The sequence below is a fragment of the Galeopterus variegatus genome, unplaced genomic scaffold, assembly GCF_000696425.1.
Source record: "Galeopterus variegatus unplaced genomic scaffold, G_variegatus-3.0.2 Scaffold200, whole genome shotgun sequence".
Classification (NCBI taxonomy): Eukaryota; Metazoa; Chordata; class Mammalia; order Dermoptera; family Cynocephalidae; genus Galeopterus; species Galeopterus variegatus.
In genome coordinates this window covers 372,902-388,882 of record NW_007726311.1, presented here as the reverse complement: position 1 = coordinate 388,882, position 15,981 = coordinate 372,902, and the positions used below count along the sequence as shown (strand labels likewise).

Genomic DNA, 15,981 nt, shown 5'->3' with positions numbered 1-15,981 from the left:
TTCCTCAGTTTGTATCAAAAGTATAGCAGAAGAGGATTTCTTGCAACATATAGCACACTTCTGCCAGTGCCCACTTGTCTTCACTGAAGCTCTAAAGGGAAGTCTTGGAGGCTGGGAGGCTTCTGGGTGATTCCTGACCTTGGATGTCTTTCTTTGCAATATTCCTCCCACCCCACTCAGGGAGTTTAGTCACTGACAACTGGACAACTAGATTATGCAAAAGTTGCATGAATAAGGCAATTTCATAGAATTGACCTTGAGGACAAGAATTGGAGCAAAGTGTCACATTTTATCAGAAACAAATTGATGCCAAAATTTTTATAGCTATGGGTAATAATAATACCTATTTCACTAGCATAGCATATATATATAAGTACTCAGTAAATGTTAGTTTTTAATATTATTGACATCAGTGAATATTTGATTTCTAGAAATTAGCATTACTGACATCTATTGGGCATGTGAAGGAGATAACTTTCACAGGTGCTGTAATTGTGATGAATGAATACATTTAAATTAGCATTACTGACATCTTTTGGGCATGTAAAAGGAGATAATTTCACGGTTGCTCTAATGGTGATGAATGAATGCATTTTAAAACAATTAATAAGTACAGTGGAGCATCTTTATAATATTATTATGGAAAACATGATTAACATCAGTATTAAAAGTGAATACCATTAATAGTCATGATCGTACTATAATGAAATAACATTTACTGCATGGCAGGAACTTTAATAGGATTGCTTTTCCCTCACCACAAGAATTAGGTATGATATCCATTTTGCAGATGAGAAGGCTGAGGCTTAGAGAAGTTAAGTAACCTGACAAAGTCACATATTTAATTTATCTTAATTATAATCCAGGCTCACTTGGTTGCAATGTCCACTTTTATTGTCTATAATGATTAAGTTCAATGGATAGGGTTAGGTCTATGGTACAATAAGACACTATACTTAATATATTGGGAAGACATCAATAACACTAATAGTACTTTGACTGATTAGATGTAGATGTCCTTTTTCTTTGTGCATTCTGTAGATTATGCTCGCTTAATGGAACAGAGGACTTTACGACAGTCTCATAGAGCAAAGTTTTGACAATATAATTCTCACCTTTTAGTGCAGAGAAATGGTACCAGCATTCCGAGCTTTCCTGAAGAGGCATGATAAGACCATTGTGACCAAAATGCTGAGGTGAGTTCTGAGAGAGCACACAGCTGCCCCCCCAAGACAGGGCATTCCTTGACCTTCAGATAGAGACCACAGTTCTTTCTCTGTGCCTCGTACAGCCTGCCGGAGCTGCTCTTGTACCCATCCCGACGATTTGAAGAATATATCAATCTTCTCTATGCTCTGAGGCTTCATACTCCTGCAGAACATGTTGACCGTGGGGACTTGACCACAGCAATTGACCAAATCAAAAAATATAAAAGTTATATAGATCAGGTTGGTTGCTGATAAGAATCTATGTCCTTTAAAAATGTTACAGTGCTTTTGTGGTGCTCTCACTCAGAGATCCTGAGATTCCTTATCTTCTTGTGGTGTTCTTTAGTTCAAGCAGAGACTTTCATCCTGTTAATGCTAAATCAATAGTTGTGTTCAGCGATTTTGAATACTAAGGACATCTATTCTAAGCCAAACAACATGAGACAATGTTTTCAGATATCTGTACAAATACAATAAAACCTTTATTAATATAAAAGTTCGAAGAATGGGGTATTTGGATTAATTTTTCAGGAGTACTAAAAGAAAAAAATGTAAAATCCTTTGTTCCTAAAAAGTAATTTTTAATGTATTAATTTTCCTGCCTCAGTAACTATAGCGATCATAATTACTGCTAATTATGAAAGGAATCAGCATCTTGGAGTACAGTACTATCATTCTGAAAATATTGTCATTATGTTATGAATGCTGTACAGGTGTCTGGGCTGAATGCTGGGCTAAACACATTATGCCTTGAAGATGCTTTTTGAATTGTCTTGTCACTTGCCTTAAAAGATTGGGTACAGAAAGTTGAAATTATTATAGTGTATGAAAATATCAAGTTCTGTATCAGTTGCCATAAAATATTTTAATCTATTTCTTTTATAAATAAAAATGTCACAATTTTAGTTTGCCTAAAATCACTTTGTTTTCTAGATGAAACAAAACGTCAGTATGAAAGATCAGCTGTCAGATATACAGAGAATGATCGGGGGGTGCCCTGTACGTATTCTGATGCACTTGCTCTATCTCATGCTCATGAGTATAACCTCAAGTCATCGGCAAAAGGAGGCATGCAGATCCCGAAGCTGCTAATGTTTGGGGAATGCCTGCTGCGTGTCAGGCACTGCAAGGTCTCACATTTCACAGCCTCGTTATCTGTAAGGATGCTCTACAAGAAGAGGCACATGTGGGCTTGACCCTATTCTGTAACATGTCTGCGGTCATATTACCTTGCTTGGTATTACTGTGATCATTACCCCCTTTGGGGAAAGGGATCAGGTGTTCTACACGTTTTCTTACTCCCTGCACATAGAACAGGACACTTGAAAAATTTTTAGAAGTCCTCTGTTAGCAATCTGTTACCTATAGAATATCATCTGCCCCACCCACCCTCTTACAGCTTCCCCTATCACCTTGTGATCACACTGCACACATCTACTCACAGTCCTCTAGTTTAGCCTCTCTTTACTTCTCTGAAATTGCCTTCCTTTCCTACACCACTGGATAAACTTCTACACATCCTTAAAAATCTAGTTCAATCATCGTCTTCTTTGCAAAGTTTTCCCCAACATCTTCAGCTGTGGGTTGCTCCTTCCTAGGTGCTTCGCAGCATGCTGAACATCCTTGTTGCATTTTATTGCAAACCTTTATTCACAAGACTGGGAGCTCTGTCATGTATGAACTACGATTTACTTGTCTTCTAGTGTTTAGCACTAGGAGTTTGATATATGATTATGTTGAATTAAACTATCATCCGTTGATTGGAGATGTCATTTTTATTTGGTTAAATTGGAGAAGCATGATAAAGTTGTTTTGTCATAATTTTTGACCTGCACATTTTAGTAGAGGAAGAGAAGTGGAGTTGATTAGATTGCAAAAGTCCAAAGTCTCAGAACTCACAGAATCTACAGAACTTTATCTCTGGATCACTGTTAACACCAAGAGATCATTTCTACAGCTAGATCAATACAAGGGCCTGACTTCTTAATCTGTACCTATCTGACTTCTTAATCTGCTTCCTTTTCTTGATAGCTCCCTTCTTACCTTCCTCCCCCACACCCCAACTTTTGTTTTTTGATACTAGGAAAGCATTTACAAATAAAACAGTAGTCTTAAAAATTTGACAGCATCTTCAAATACAGTTTCCATTGTTAATTCTGTGGCTTTTCTAAAGAAATCCTGTTTTATAAACAATGAAAACATTCACTTTTTCATAATTAAATAGTCAACACTTGCATAGTCTGGGATATAAAATGGTTCTGCAGTAGGAGGATTTTTTGTTTTTAGAAGACTTATATATGCTTCTAATTTTGTTTTTGATTTTATAGACTCTATCAGAAGTAAACAGATATCTGATTAAAGTCCAAGATGTAGCCCAACTTCACTGCTGTGAGGAGGAAATAAGTTTGTCTTTAAGGTAAACAACAGTTAACTATCCTAAGGCTGTGAACTCCTTAAGAGCAGGTTACTGTCTTACTCATCTTGTATCCCTGGCACTCAGTACAATGACATATTGCAGGTTTACAATAAATCTTTGAGTTGAAATGAAAAGTTGCACACACACTCCTCAGAGATGGTGTAAGGTACTTTATCACCTTGCTTGCATTCCAGGCAGCTACTGGGTAGAATGAGAGAAAATAAATTGTCTCTGCTAGGACCACAAACTCCACAGAAGCTGGAATTCTGAAAGTTGGTCACTTTCCTACTTAGGATCCAAGTGTTGTGGAATTTCACACCAATGATCTGCTCAACTATGAGAAAAAAAGAACCAGTTTATTATCCTCAGACAGTTATTGAGGTCAGTATTAAAAGTGACCTCACCATATCTAGTTTGTACAGTGCATTCAGAGTAATGTAAGAACAAAAGATGGAGGGATGCCAACTTCAATAAATTAGTATCCCCTGTCCTTAGAACAAGGATGGACAAAGTAAACAAGCTTTACTTCTCTGTAAAGCTTGTGGTAGTAAGTATTTCAGGTTTTGCTGGCCATATAATCTTTGTGGCAACTACCTAACTTCGCTGCTGCAGCACGAAAGCAGCTACACAAACGATAATGACACATAACAAATAATACACTGTTCATAAACAATACATGAATGAACAAGCATGGCTGTGTTCCAGAAAAACTGTGTTCCAGGAAAACAAAAACAGGTGGTGGGCCACAGTTTGCTGATCTCTGCTTTAGAAAACTGTTTTGTCAAAATATGTTTTCAGTATTAATGACAAAATAATGACTCAACAAATAGCAATCAAATGAAGATGAATTAACTCCTTTAATTTTTCAAGTCCAATAAAGTAATAAATATTGATTTATTTCAATCAATATTTCAGCAAATGTTCCCTAAAGGCACAGGGCAGCAGGGTAGATGAAAGAAATCAGTCCTTTCACCTCCCTCCTCACCTAGATCTTAAATAAATCAAATCACATAACTGTGTCACTTTTGTCATTGTCATGGCATTTTGGAAAAGAGCTACAGTAATAGAAAGAAACTATGTACCAAACAAGCAATTCTGAATACACTGGTGTGGTAGAAGACATGCTAAAGCTTGCTCCAGTTTTTTATTATGAGATTATCTAACCTTCATGTATTCCTTCTTGAACACTCTTCCTTTCTTTATGTAAGTCCAAGATTCTATTAGCATTTTCCTTCTCTCTGCAGAACTTCCTTTAACATTTCTTGCAAAGCAGGACTACTGGCAATAAACAACCCTCAATTTTTGTTTGAGAAATTCTTTATTTCTCCTTCATATTTGAAAAAAGTTTTTTGCTGGATACAGAATTCTAGGTTTTTTTCTTTCAATGCTTTATTTTACTCCACTCTATTCTTGGTATTATGGTTTCTGAAGAGAAGTCTGATGTAATTCCTGTCTTTGCTCCTCTATAGGTAAAGTATTTTTCTGTTCTCTGGGTTCTTTCAGGATTTTGTCTTTGATTTTCTACAGGTTGAATATATTAAGCCTAAGTGTAGATTTTTTGGTACTTATCCTGCTTAGTGTTTTCTGAGCTCCCTGGACCTGTGCTTTTTTTTTTTTTTTTCTGGACCTGTGCTTTGCTGTTAATAATTTTGGAAATTTTTCAGCCATTCTTACTCCCAGTATTTCTTCTGTGACTTCTTCTTTCTTCATCTGGTATTCCTATTAGCATGTTATGCCTTTTTTTTTTTTTCCTTTTTGTCTTTTTTCGTGTCCGGCAACAGATCGCAACCCTCAGTGTCGCGCCCGTACCGGACCGGGACCGGCAACGGAATCGCAACCCTCGGTGCCGCGCCTGCCCCTCGCTCAGCCAGTGAGCGGGAACCGGTCTGTATGTGGGATCCGAACCCTCGGCGGGAGTGCCTCTGTGCTTCCCAAGCGGCGCACTGTAGCAGTGCGCCACCGGGCCGGCCCCATGTTATGCCTTTTAAAATTGCTTTTGCTTGGATATTCTGTCCCTAACCCCCTCAACCCCTGCCCCCTGGCTTTCTTTGTTTTTCAGTTTGGGAAGTTTCTATTGACATACCTTCAAGCTAACTGATTCTTTCCTCGGATGTCTACTGATCAGCCTGCCAAAGGCACTCTTCACTGTATTACGATAGTTTTTCCTTACAATTCTTTTTTTTTTTTTATTTTATTTTTATTTTTTTTTATTTTTTGTCTTTTTCTGTGTCCGGCAACGGATCGCAACCCTCAGTGTCGCCCCCGTACCGGACCGGGACCGGCCATGGGATCGCAACCCTCGGTGCTGCTCCCGCCCCTCGCTCAGCCAGTGAGCGGCCGGTCTGTATGTGGGATCCGAACCCTTGGCGGGAGCGCCTCCGCGCTTCCCAAGCGGCGCACTAGCGCAGTGCGCCACCGGGCCGGCCCTACAATTCTTTTTTTGAGTCCCATCTCTCTGCTTACGTTACCCAACCATTCTTGAATGTGGTCCACTTTTTCCATTACAGCTCTAACATATTAATTATAGTTATGTTAAATCCCTGGTCTGATAATTCCAAAATGTCTACCACAGCAGAGTTTGGTTCTGTTGCTTACCCTGTCTCTTCAGTCTGTTTTTTGCCCCTAACATGCCTTGTAATTTTTATCAAAAGCCAGACATGATGTACCAGGTAAAAGGAAATGAGCTAAATAGGCCTTTAGTATGAGGTTTTATGCTCATCTGGCTGTTAGGCTATGTCTGCTGTTTGTTTTAGTTGGTGTCAGAGGCTACAATTTTCTCTGGAGTCCTTGTTTTCACCTCCCCTCCTGTCTTTGGGTTTCCCTAGAATCCCTTCTGTAACGGGGTCTGAGCCTTGCTGCTCTTTCAGCTGTAATCCTGTTATACAGGAGTTCTACTGATGTGGAAGTAAGACACGAGGGGAGGGGAGCATTCTATAGTTCTATGATTAATATCAGTCTTTTAATAAGCCTGTTGGCCCTTGGCTGTAACCTTCATTAAGCGTTTCTCAGCATTTTTTTTCCCCACCTTTAAGATGAAACAAGAAGCCTAGAGGGAACTGCAGTTGGCTATTTCCCTTCTCCCAGCTTGGTTAGGTTCTGGTGAAAGCTTCCTTTGAGGGTAGGCCTTTGGTAAGGAGAACTCTTGGGGCATATTTCAAAATGGTACTTTTCTCCTCCCCCTGGGGAAGAATGAGATTTTTCTCAGCTCTTCACAGTGAGAACCTGGTGGATCCCTGAGGTCTAACACGCCAGCGTGGGAACCCTGGAGCTTCTAAATGCTCAAGCTAGTAGTCCACATTTAACCTCCAGCAATTAGTCAATTACCCTTTAAGTATTCCTATTCCTACTTGTTCAATGGACAAGCTCAAACTACTCCATCAGGAACACTGACGACCCACAGTATGGTCTGAGAGAGAGAGAAGGGACTAATCACATGAAGAAAATTATAACTTCAGTGAGCCATTCAAATGGTTTCTAGTGGGGTAAAAGCCTTAACTATTTATCAACTTATAGATAGCTAATTGTGTAACAGAGCCCATGTTTGTATGTATTAAAACTGTCTCCTTCATTTCCACACAGGCTGTATGAACATATACATGATCTCAGCCTTTTCCTCTTCAATGACGCACTGCTTGTTTCTAGTCGGGGCACATCGCATACTCCATTTGAAAGGACTACAAAAACTATCTACCAGTTCATTGCATCGGTGGCCCTTCACAGGTTACTTGTAGAAGATATTCCAGATTCCAAGTGTATGTATTCTTTTCCTTCACAGGTTACTTGTAGAAGATATTCCAGATTCCAAGTGTATGTATTCTTTTCCTTCCAAGAGAGAATACCTTTACAAAACTATGTTAAGTAAAGCTCATTAACAAAACAACAGAAAAGTAGGAAAATGAGTGAAATCATAATTTACCAGTTTGTAAATAATTCCCCAAATATTAGAATTAAACAACATAAACTTCCATCTACCTCTAAATGAGGTAGACTGCTGGCATTGTCAGATATGTACCTTAGACATTAAGAACACCACTTTCAAAAACACAGAGGGAAGACCCTACACCATCATGAATCTTTGAAGCAGTCTGACATGAGGTGGCACTCTTAACCACTGTTCTATACTGTCTGAAAATGTTACAGTTTTGAACTGTTTTAGATTTTTATCTATAACTTTTCTGTTTATTCTACTAGTATTGATTATTTCAGATTTGACTGTACCTTTTCTTCCTTAAGTTAGCATTTAAAATGAGAGTTTTTCTATAAAGGAATCAACAAATTTTCAAAAGATGCAGAGTCACTTAAACATTTCATCATAATAATTCCAATAGAAATATCATTTATCACAAAAGGAAATCCTACTTAAAACTAGTGTGCCAATTTTCAGTTATTATCCAACACTCTTACTTCCCAAGTTCAAAAGGATCCATATCCTTTCCAATATTTCTGTTAGGCCAATTTGAATCTAACATCTCTCATTCCAATATTTTTCACTGCATGTAAAGACAGGATCTAAGTTTAAAGCTGGAACCAAGATCTTAGAGAAGGAACTAACCTAAATAAAAGGGCTGCTTCCCAATAGCTTCAGCTCCGTTCTAAATCTGAGAGCCTGACAAAAAATGAGTATCAAGTGTGGGAACAAGTATTTCCTAGAAGACAAACTCAGGTAAAAAAGGGTTAGTTACCTATAACCACTGGGTAGGGTTATGGTTAAAGAGTGTATGAAAGGCATCTCCTTTCAGTTCCCCTCCCATCATGATAATCAGCTATGTCCTATGTCAGAACATTGTTATGTAATCTGATAATAAGCATTCAGCTGAGCAGTTACTTTAATTCTGTCACTGGCCCTCATACCAAGGTTGTCTAGGTCTAGCTCTCGATATCTCTGTCTACAATAACTATTACTAATTCCAGTTCTCCTGGAGTGGTTGAGAAAAGGAATTAAAGAACATTATATCATCTATCATTTAGTCTTTAAAATAATTGCTAATTACAATTAATTATAATGTCAAGATTTTAGATTACATTTAAATTATTCAGTAATTTTAGAAAGTTATATTCTAAAGTGTATTTGTATTTGTTTTGAATCCCTATTTTTATGTTTCAAAAAACTCAAGATGACTTGGTCAATTCTTGAATTTTAAATGTTTTCTCCATTTCTTTTGATTGTTACCTGCAAAGATTAATTAGTGTACCTCAATGCTTTTACAGATGTCAAGAATGCATTTATTCTTCAAGGTCCTAAACATGAATGGATTTGTGCTACCGAGGTAGAGGATGATAAATTCCTATGGTTATCCGTACTCCAAAATGCAATCAAAAGTAGTATGAAGAAGTGAGATTGGACCCGAAGAAAACATCAGGGTGCTAATTCTTCCTGGCAAAGATAGACAACATGTTATTTTCTGTTCCAGAATATCCAATAAGAACAGAATGATTATTAGTCACAAATGATGAGAGGAATGAACTAGGATGATCCATAAATTTGCTTTAACATTTAAACTTTACCATCTATGCTCACTTATGTGGAATGTACAATCAGAACAATCTGAGTCCAAAATTTTAAAACACTTTTTTTGGTAATTATTTTTCATGGACAATATTATTTGACTAATGTAATGAAACCTAAGAGCAAGCATACCGTGTAAAATTTTTTTTATGACCTAATGGAAAATAAAATTAGAATGAAAAGTATTTCTTAAATGACCAGTCTAGTAAAATATTTTGATGATTTACTAATCATCTTTAAAATTTTCACAAAACAATTACTGATTTAAAATATATGTATAATATAAATGGAAACTTACTCAGAAACTTGTTAAACATATCAATATGAATGTACTCCTCTACAAAGCATTAAAAATATACAACTACAAACTATTAAAGTATTCTGTAATTTTTAAGTGTTTTTTTTTCCTGATTGCAAAACTAAATTCTTAGTTCTTAGAAATAAGCTTTAAAAATACTTGTAACATTGTTAAATTAGAAGGCTACTGAAAAAAAAGCAACTTTTCAAAAGCAAAAGTAAATGTAAATCTAGCAAAACCTGCCTGTAATGAAATTTAGCAGAGTAAAAATGAAAAAATTAAGATAGTTCTGTTTAAAACAAAGAGCGAGCAGGAATAGGTATGAATAGTTTCCTAGGCCTTTAAAACCTTCATTTGGTTATTTAACAAACTAAAGCCATACTGTTTGTCACTTGGAAATTTTAACTGATGTATGTAGTAGTAATAGTATTTTTGCTTAGTTAATGCTAGGTGAAAGTTATATTAATCTTCGAAGCTTTGGGTTGTCAGTTCTTTTTTGCTTCATATCTTTCATTTAAGATAGAATATACTGGTAGAGTCTAGGGCTGTGACCCTAGAACTATTTGAACATTTTCTTCTTTCAACAAGGAAAATACAAATTCCTTCCAATTCTTAAAAATTTAGATTCTTGTTAAAAAATGTACAAAAGTTAAAATATTGTGGTTTTATTAATGTAAAGTCACACTTCTGATTCTGTTAAATCTACGTAGTTTAACCTCTATGATCCTATAGAAAGAATAAACCTTAAAGGGAATATCTGCTGTCAGCAATGAATGCAAACTTACAAATGTGATCAAAATGTATATATCACATAATATAAAACAAATCCTAAAACAGTGTATTATCCTCAATAGGGCATACTCCAGAAACTGTTAATAGAAAAAACCTGCCTGTGTGGTAAAAGAATGAGTGACAAGGTAACTGAAGGTAAACTACAAATTTTAAGGAATTTCATTTATTCTGTGACTAATTGATATCCTCAGGAGTTTTAAAATATGTTATTTGGAAATAATCTTTGTAAAACTTTTAATAGAGACTTAAATGCATAAATCACACAAAAGGTGGCGATGCTTCTGAGTCAACAGTACTTATGTAGTGGTTTCGCACTTTCCCTTTGCTTTGAGGAGACAATTAAGAAAGGCCTGCTGCTGGGGCCGGCCCGGTGGCGCACTGGATAGTGCGCCACTTGGGAAGCACGGCAGCGCTCCCGCCCGAGGGTTCGGATCCCACATACAGACCGGTTCCCGCTCACTGGCTGAGCGAGGCGCGGGAGCAGCACCGAGGGTTGCGGTCCCGTTGCCGGTCCCCGGTCCGGTGCAGGGGCAACACTGAGGGTTGCAATCCGTTGCCGGACACGGAAAAAGACAAAAGACAAAAGACAAAAAAAAAAAAAAAAAAAAAAAAAAAAGAAAGGCCTGCTGCTTTGGGTTGAATGTCCCCCAAAACTTAATCCCCACTGTAACTGTTCAGGGTGTGAAATCCTATTATGGTAATTGAAATGTGGGGCCTTGAAAAGGTAGTTAGATTGTAGGACCAAGACTTAGGGAATGGATTAAAAATGGTGGTCATGGGCATGGTTTGGAAGATTTTAAAAGGGGAGCATGAAGAGTCTGTCCCTCTTTCTGCTACACCATTTCACAACGTGATACCCTGCCATCACTGTCACCACCACCAAGGCCTTCACCAAATGTGCTCCCTGGAGTTTGGATTTGCAGCTTCTGAAACTATAAGGAATAAATTCCATTTTCTTTCTAAATTACTCAGTTTGAGGTATTTTGTTATAAGCAACAGAAAGACTAATACACCTGTCTTTATAGCTATTTCATAAGTTTACATGACTGCTGCTGAATTAAAATCTCATCCCAAAATATTCAAAGTCACTGGTGAAACTGATCAAATTTTCACAAGGAAAATATAAAATCTGACTTCTAAATTGACTTGTAAGAGAAATGTGGAAATACCATGTGACTTCTAAAGAATGTTGATTACTGCAGAGAGGAAGACTTTTCTAGTAAATTAGCTTATGGTGAAAACTGCCTTATCCAATATAGTTCTTTAAAATCAAAAATTAAAAAGGAAATTCATTTTAAAGACTTTTACAGAATATGGAAAATATTAAACCTGAAAGAGGACAAACTGACAAGTTTACTTAATTTTATTTTCCTTTTGCAAAGATTTCCAAGTGCATGCTTGAAATGTAAATGAGAGGGCCGGTCCGTGGCTCACTTGGGAGAGTGTGGTGCTGATAACACCAAGGCCAAGGGTTTGGATCCTATATAGGGATGGCTGGTTAGCTCACTGGGTGAGCGTGGTGCTGACGACACCAAGTCAAGGGTTAAGATCCCCTTACCAGTCATCTTTAAAAAAAAAAAAAAAAAGAAAGAAATGTAAATGAGAAGCCTATTCTGTAAGTCAAATCTGTGTGTGGTTTTGGCCATGTAAATATAATGGACCAATGTTATATATTCCTGATGCTATGGAATAGCTAGGGTGTGCCAACAAACACAATATACCCTCCAGAAAAAGTCATCCTGACCCTTTTATTGTTGAAATTAAAAAATAAAAGAAACTTAAATACAATGGTGAACATATAGGGCAAAACAGAATCATAAAATTTAATGTTGAATTAAGCAGTGAGCTGAACGTTTGGGTCTCCAAATTGGCTTTGAACCCAAAACCGCTTAAAAATGGGTATGTTCACAGTTAACGGCAATTGGCTTATAGGTGAGAGAATGGTCGAAGCTGTTCCAGTTGAACTTCCAGGGAAATTCTCTCCTCAAGAACATCCTGAAAAAGATGCAAAGACCAAGATATGTTTCAAAGTCCATAAAAATGAGGGCACATCTAATAGCAGCTCTGCTTCAAGAAAACAATTTAAATTTGTCAAGACAACTAAGGGATAGCTATTCATATTTTTAAAGTATACTTCACTTTAGAAAGGTAGTTTCTTTACATGTCTATAATATTAAAATATTTTCCTAATAATTTAAATCTTTTTTTTATTACATAAATCAGGGTAATAAAATGCTTTTGGTCTGATCATTAGAAAAGCCAGTATTTGTAATGGATGGGTGTCAATGCAGGAATTTTGCATTAAGCCTGCCTCCTAAATTAATTGTAAATGAATCAGTTAACATAGATTTTTTCCCCTAGGGATGGCATCTGTTTATAGCAACTCCTGGATCTCATTTTGATTTTGAGCAGTCTTTTCAGATAGTCATTAAATTCTAATTTACTTTCTTTTTTTCTTTTTCTCTATCATACTGATAGGATCTTGTTTTAACCAGACTACCTCTTCCTATGATACCTTACTTCCTATTTTCTGTTCTCAGAGATAATGAAAAAAGTGATAATGTCTCCTATATACTGTGGTTTTCCCTAGTTTTTCTGAAAGACTTGCATTAACAATATTTTCATCTTCAAGGTATGATACCAGGAAACTTGTCCTTAAGTTTTATATCCTTCCTTTACAATGTATCAAATTCATAATCATACAACAGCTACAAATGTCTTCTCCTTTGATCAAAGAGTTATACAAGAATATCATTCATTCAACAGACATTTATTAACTGTCTAACATATGCTAGGTTTTGGGGATTGAGACAAGATGGCCGTAAGTTTATCTAGAACAGTCCCAATTTACACCTGATGTCTTGGCCTAAATGTTAATACAATCCTCCCTCTTTTCTCTCAAAAGTATCTTGGTTTGGACAACATATTACATGGTCATCCTAAACAGAAATGATTATGACTTAACCTCAATGAGTTTAGTTTATCAGGACAGAGAGATACATGTGCCATAGATAATAATTCCAGGACAGTGTGATAAATAGTAGATGAGGGATATGAACAGAATGTTATAGGAATGAACTAATCGCATTCATTTTACATTTCCATGAGCTCTTTTCTCCTCATCTTTGTGATTTACAACCCTGCCATTGAAAGTGGGGCCAACAGTCCAGCAGCATCTCACATCACCTGGAAACTTATTAGAAATGCAGACCCACACCTACTAAATCAGAATCTGCATTTTAACATGATCCCAGATTATCTGTATATACATTAACGTTTGAGAACCACTGGTTTATAAGACACGAGTGCTTAATAATGTTGGTGAACCATAAGTGATTCTGGGTGTAATTTTTATTTGTAGGGATTCAAAGAAATCATAGTTATAATGAGAAAAACAAAGTCACTCCTCTCAAGTACCAGATGACAGTAGTACACACTGTACATAAGCACCATTTCCATTTAAGGCCTGTCTTTGCTTTTTCTACATGCATGATGACCTAAATCGCCCCCACCTTTCTCTCTCTTTAGACCTGTTTAAGTTGCCTTAATAGAATCTGAGTTATCTTTGATAAAATGACAAACTAAATCACTAAGAATTAAATAGAGCATAGAGATCCTTGTATGTGATCTGGGAGGTACCTGAGGTCACATTATTTCTTCTCTTAAGGTTTCTTTATGAAAGTTAAAGAACATTATAGGAATAGCAATACCTTATATACATAGGATAAGGCAATATACACTAGAACTGAATATAAAAAATTCCTTCTAGTACTAAAAGATTCAAAGCTCATAAAACATTTTAGATGCACGTTTCTCTTGCTAAACAAGAAGTTTCCCACAAGCATAAGAACTGCTGGATCACCTCTAAGTTCCCCCTCAACTCTGAGATGCTCTGAGTCCATGGAATTTCCCAAATAAAGATCCGGAAACTACATTACCTTTAATTGTTGCTGCAATTCACTATTCAATCTGGCCAAAACTGTGTTGGTTTCCTTATTGCGTCTAATTGATGCCTGAATAGCTTTCTTATCTTTCCCAACAGATCTGAGAAGATAAAGGGGGCAAAAAAATAAACTTCATTTCTTGTATTTAAACTCTCTCCATTCTTCCCTGATATATTTCTAAACATGGAAAGCAGGGGGAGCATCTTTTTCCTTATTAGCACAGCTCAACCTCTCATCCTCAGTTTCATTGGTAAACGAAAAGTGTCTAAACTTCAGAATCTTAAATTTAGTATTGTTATTGTTTTAATTCTTCTTCTGTAAAATCACCTGAGTTTAAGTTAAATATTCCAGAGCAGGCATTGGCAAGCCTTTTCTGTAAATGTGCAGACAGTAAATATTTTCGGCTTTGCAAGCTGTCCAGTTTTTCTGTTGCATTTTCTAGTTTTTTTGTTTCTCTTTTCTTTCCTCTATTATTCTCTTTTCTTTTCCTTCTATTTTTTTTAAAAAAGTAAACTTAGTTCAACAGCTATACAAAAACAGGCCACGGGTTGAATTTGGCCCATGAGCCTTAGTATGCTGACTCCTGGCCTAGACCCACCATATTTAAAATATCAGTTTTACTCTACATTACCAACTTTAGAAACATCTGCTCCAGGGTTTGCAACAGGGTGTTACAATGGAATTGGAATTGAACTAATAATAAAGTGGAAAAAATATTCTACCTACTCATAAATGAAAAATTACTTAAAGAATAGCTAAAAACCTCTGCTTAACTAAAGAACTAGTTTGACCATAATTTCTTTCAGTTTGATATTTTTAATTGTTGTGCTTTTTGTCCCTGGTAATTAAATGTGTTTAGGAATAGCTTTGATTACCTAGGAATAGAAGGCTGTGATGCAAGAACAGCAGCTAAGACACCTGTCTTTTGTGTATGTTCATCGACTTCTGGCCTTAGTTCATCTTCTGATTTTAATCTTCTTCGAACAGGTTTAGGTGGTGGAGCGAGAGGTGTTGTGCCTTTGCTCTAGAAGATAAGAATTCCATTAATAATAAGCATTTTTTGAAGACATTCATGGTTTGTTAGCATTTTGCCAACACCATTTGCTTTCTTTAAGCCACATGCTCCCAAAAAATTGAAAGTCACTTGTCTTATTTTAAAACAATTTAGATGTTGTGGCAACAGCTAACTTGAGGGAAAGGATGTTTCTAGTTGACACTGCAACCATCAATATACTTACAATACAAATTTTTTAAAAGAGCAACGTAAGCTCCTTGAGGTCTGAATCTGATTCAAGACTGTAATATTCAGTTCTGGCTTAAACATGATACAGGCTCAATATATATACCTGTTCAATAAATAAATAAAGGGAGTCTCTGGAAATGGCCATCCATTATCACTATAGAATTTCCTGCTCAAAAATACTAAAATACATCATCTTGCTCAGGATTGCTTTGGCTATTCGGGGTCTTTGTTGTTCCATATGAATGTTTGGATTGCTCTATTTCTGTGAAGAATGTCATTGGTATTTTGATGGGGATTGCATTGAATCTGTAGATTGCTGTGTGTAGAATGGATATTTTCAGGATGTTAATTCTTCCCAACCAAGAGCATGGTATGTCTTTCCACCTTTTTGTGTCCTCTTTTAACTTCTTTTAGTAGTGTTTTGTAGTTCTCATTGCAGAGATCTTTCACCTCCTTGGTTAAATAGATACCTAGGTATTTTATTTTTTTGGTGACTATTGTAAATGGGCTTGCTTTCTTGATTTCACTTTCTACCAGTTTGTTATTGGAGTATAAAAACACTATTGATTTTTGG

At 36.4% G+C, this 15,981-nt stretch overlaps 2 protein-coding genes across 13 annotated transcripts in view; one reads left to right on the top strand and one right to left on the bottom strand.

Annotated features, from left to right (window-relative positions):
- The window catches only part of ECT2L (epithelial cell transforming 2 like), a 102,776-nt gene extending 93,275 nt beyond the window's left edge, over nt 1-9,501 (top strand). For 3 of the 6 annotated variants that reach the window (XM_008565564.1, XM_008565573.1, XM_008565559.1), the window contains 6 exons: nt 1,123-1,196; nt 1,292-1,448; nt 2,142-2,207; nt 3,536-3,624; nt 7,204-7,376; nt 8,833-9,330. In XM_008565564.1, the coding sequence (XP_008563786.1) occupies nt 1,123-1,196; nt 1,292-1,448; nt 2,142-2,207; nt 3,536-3,624; nt 7,204-7,376; nt 8,833-8,960 (687 nt within the window). In that variant the 3' untranslated portion in view covers nt 8,961-9,330. Of the gene's footprint in view, nt 1-1,122; nt 1,197-1,291; nt 1,449-2,141; nt 2,366-3,535; nt 3,625-7,203; nt 7,377-8,832 lie in introns of those variants that run through there. The other 3 variants (XM_008565570.1, XR_550005.1, XM_008565579.1) reach the window with 3 other exon arrangements.
- A 2,442-nt stretch (nt 9,502-11,943) lies between these two features.
- Nucleotides 11,944-15,981, bottom strand: part of REPS1 (RALBP1 associated Eps domain containing 1) — a 120,890-nt gene continuing 116,852 nt past the window's right edge. For all 7 annotated transcript variants that reach the window (XM_008565530.1, XM_008565535.1, XM_008565515.1 and 4 more), the window contains 3 exons: nt 15,040-15,188; nt 14,159-14,264; nt 11,944-12,215 (listed from right to left, as the gene is read on the bottom strand). In XM_008565530.1, coding sequence (XP_008563752.1) covers nt 12,147-12,215; nt 14,159-14,264; nt 15,040-15,188 — 324 coding nt within the window. In that variant the 3' untranslated portion in view covers nt 11,944-12,146. The remainder of the gene's footprint in view (nt 12,216-14,158; nt 14,265-15,039; nt 15,189-15,981) is intronic.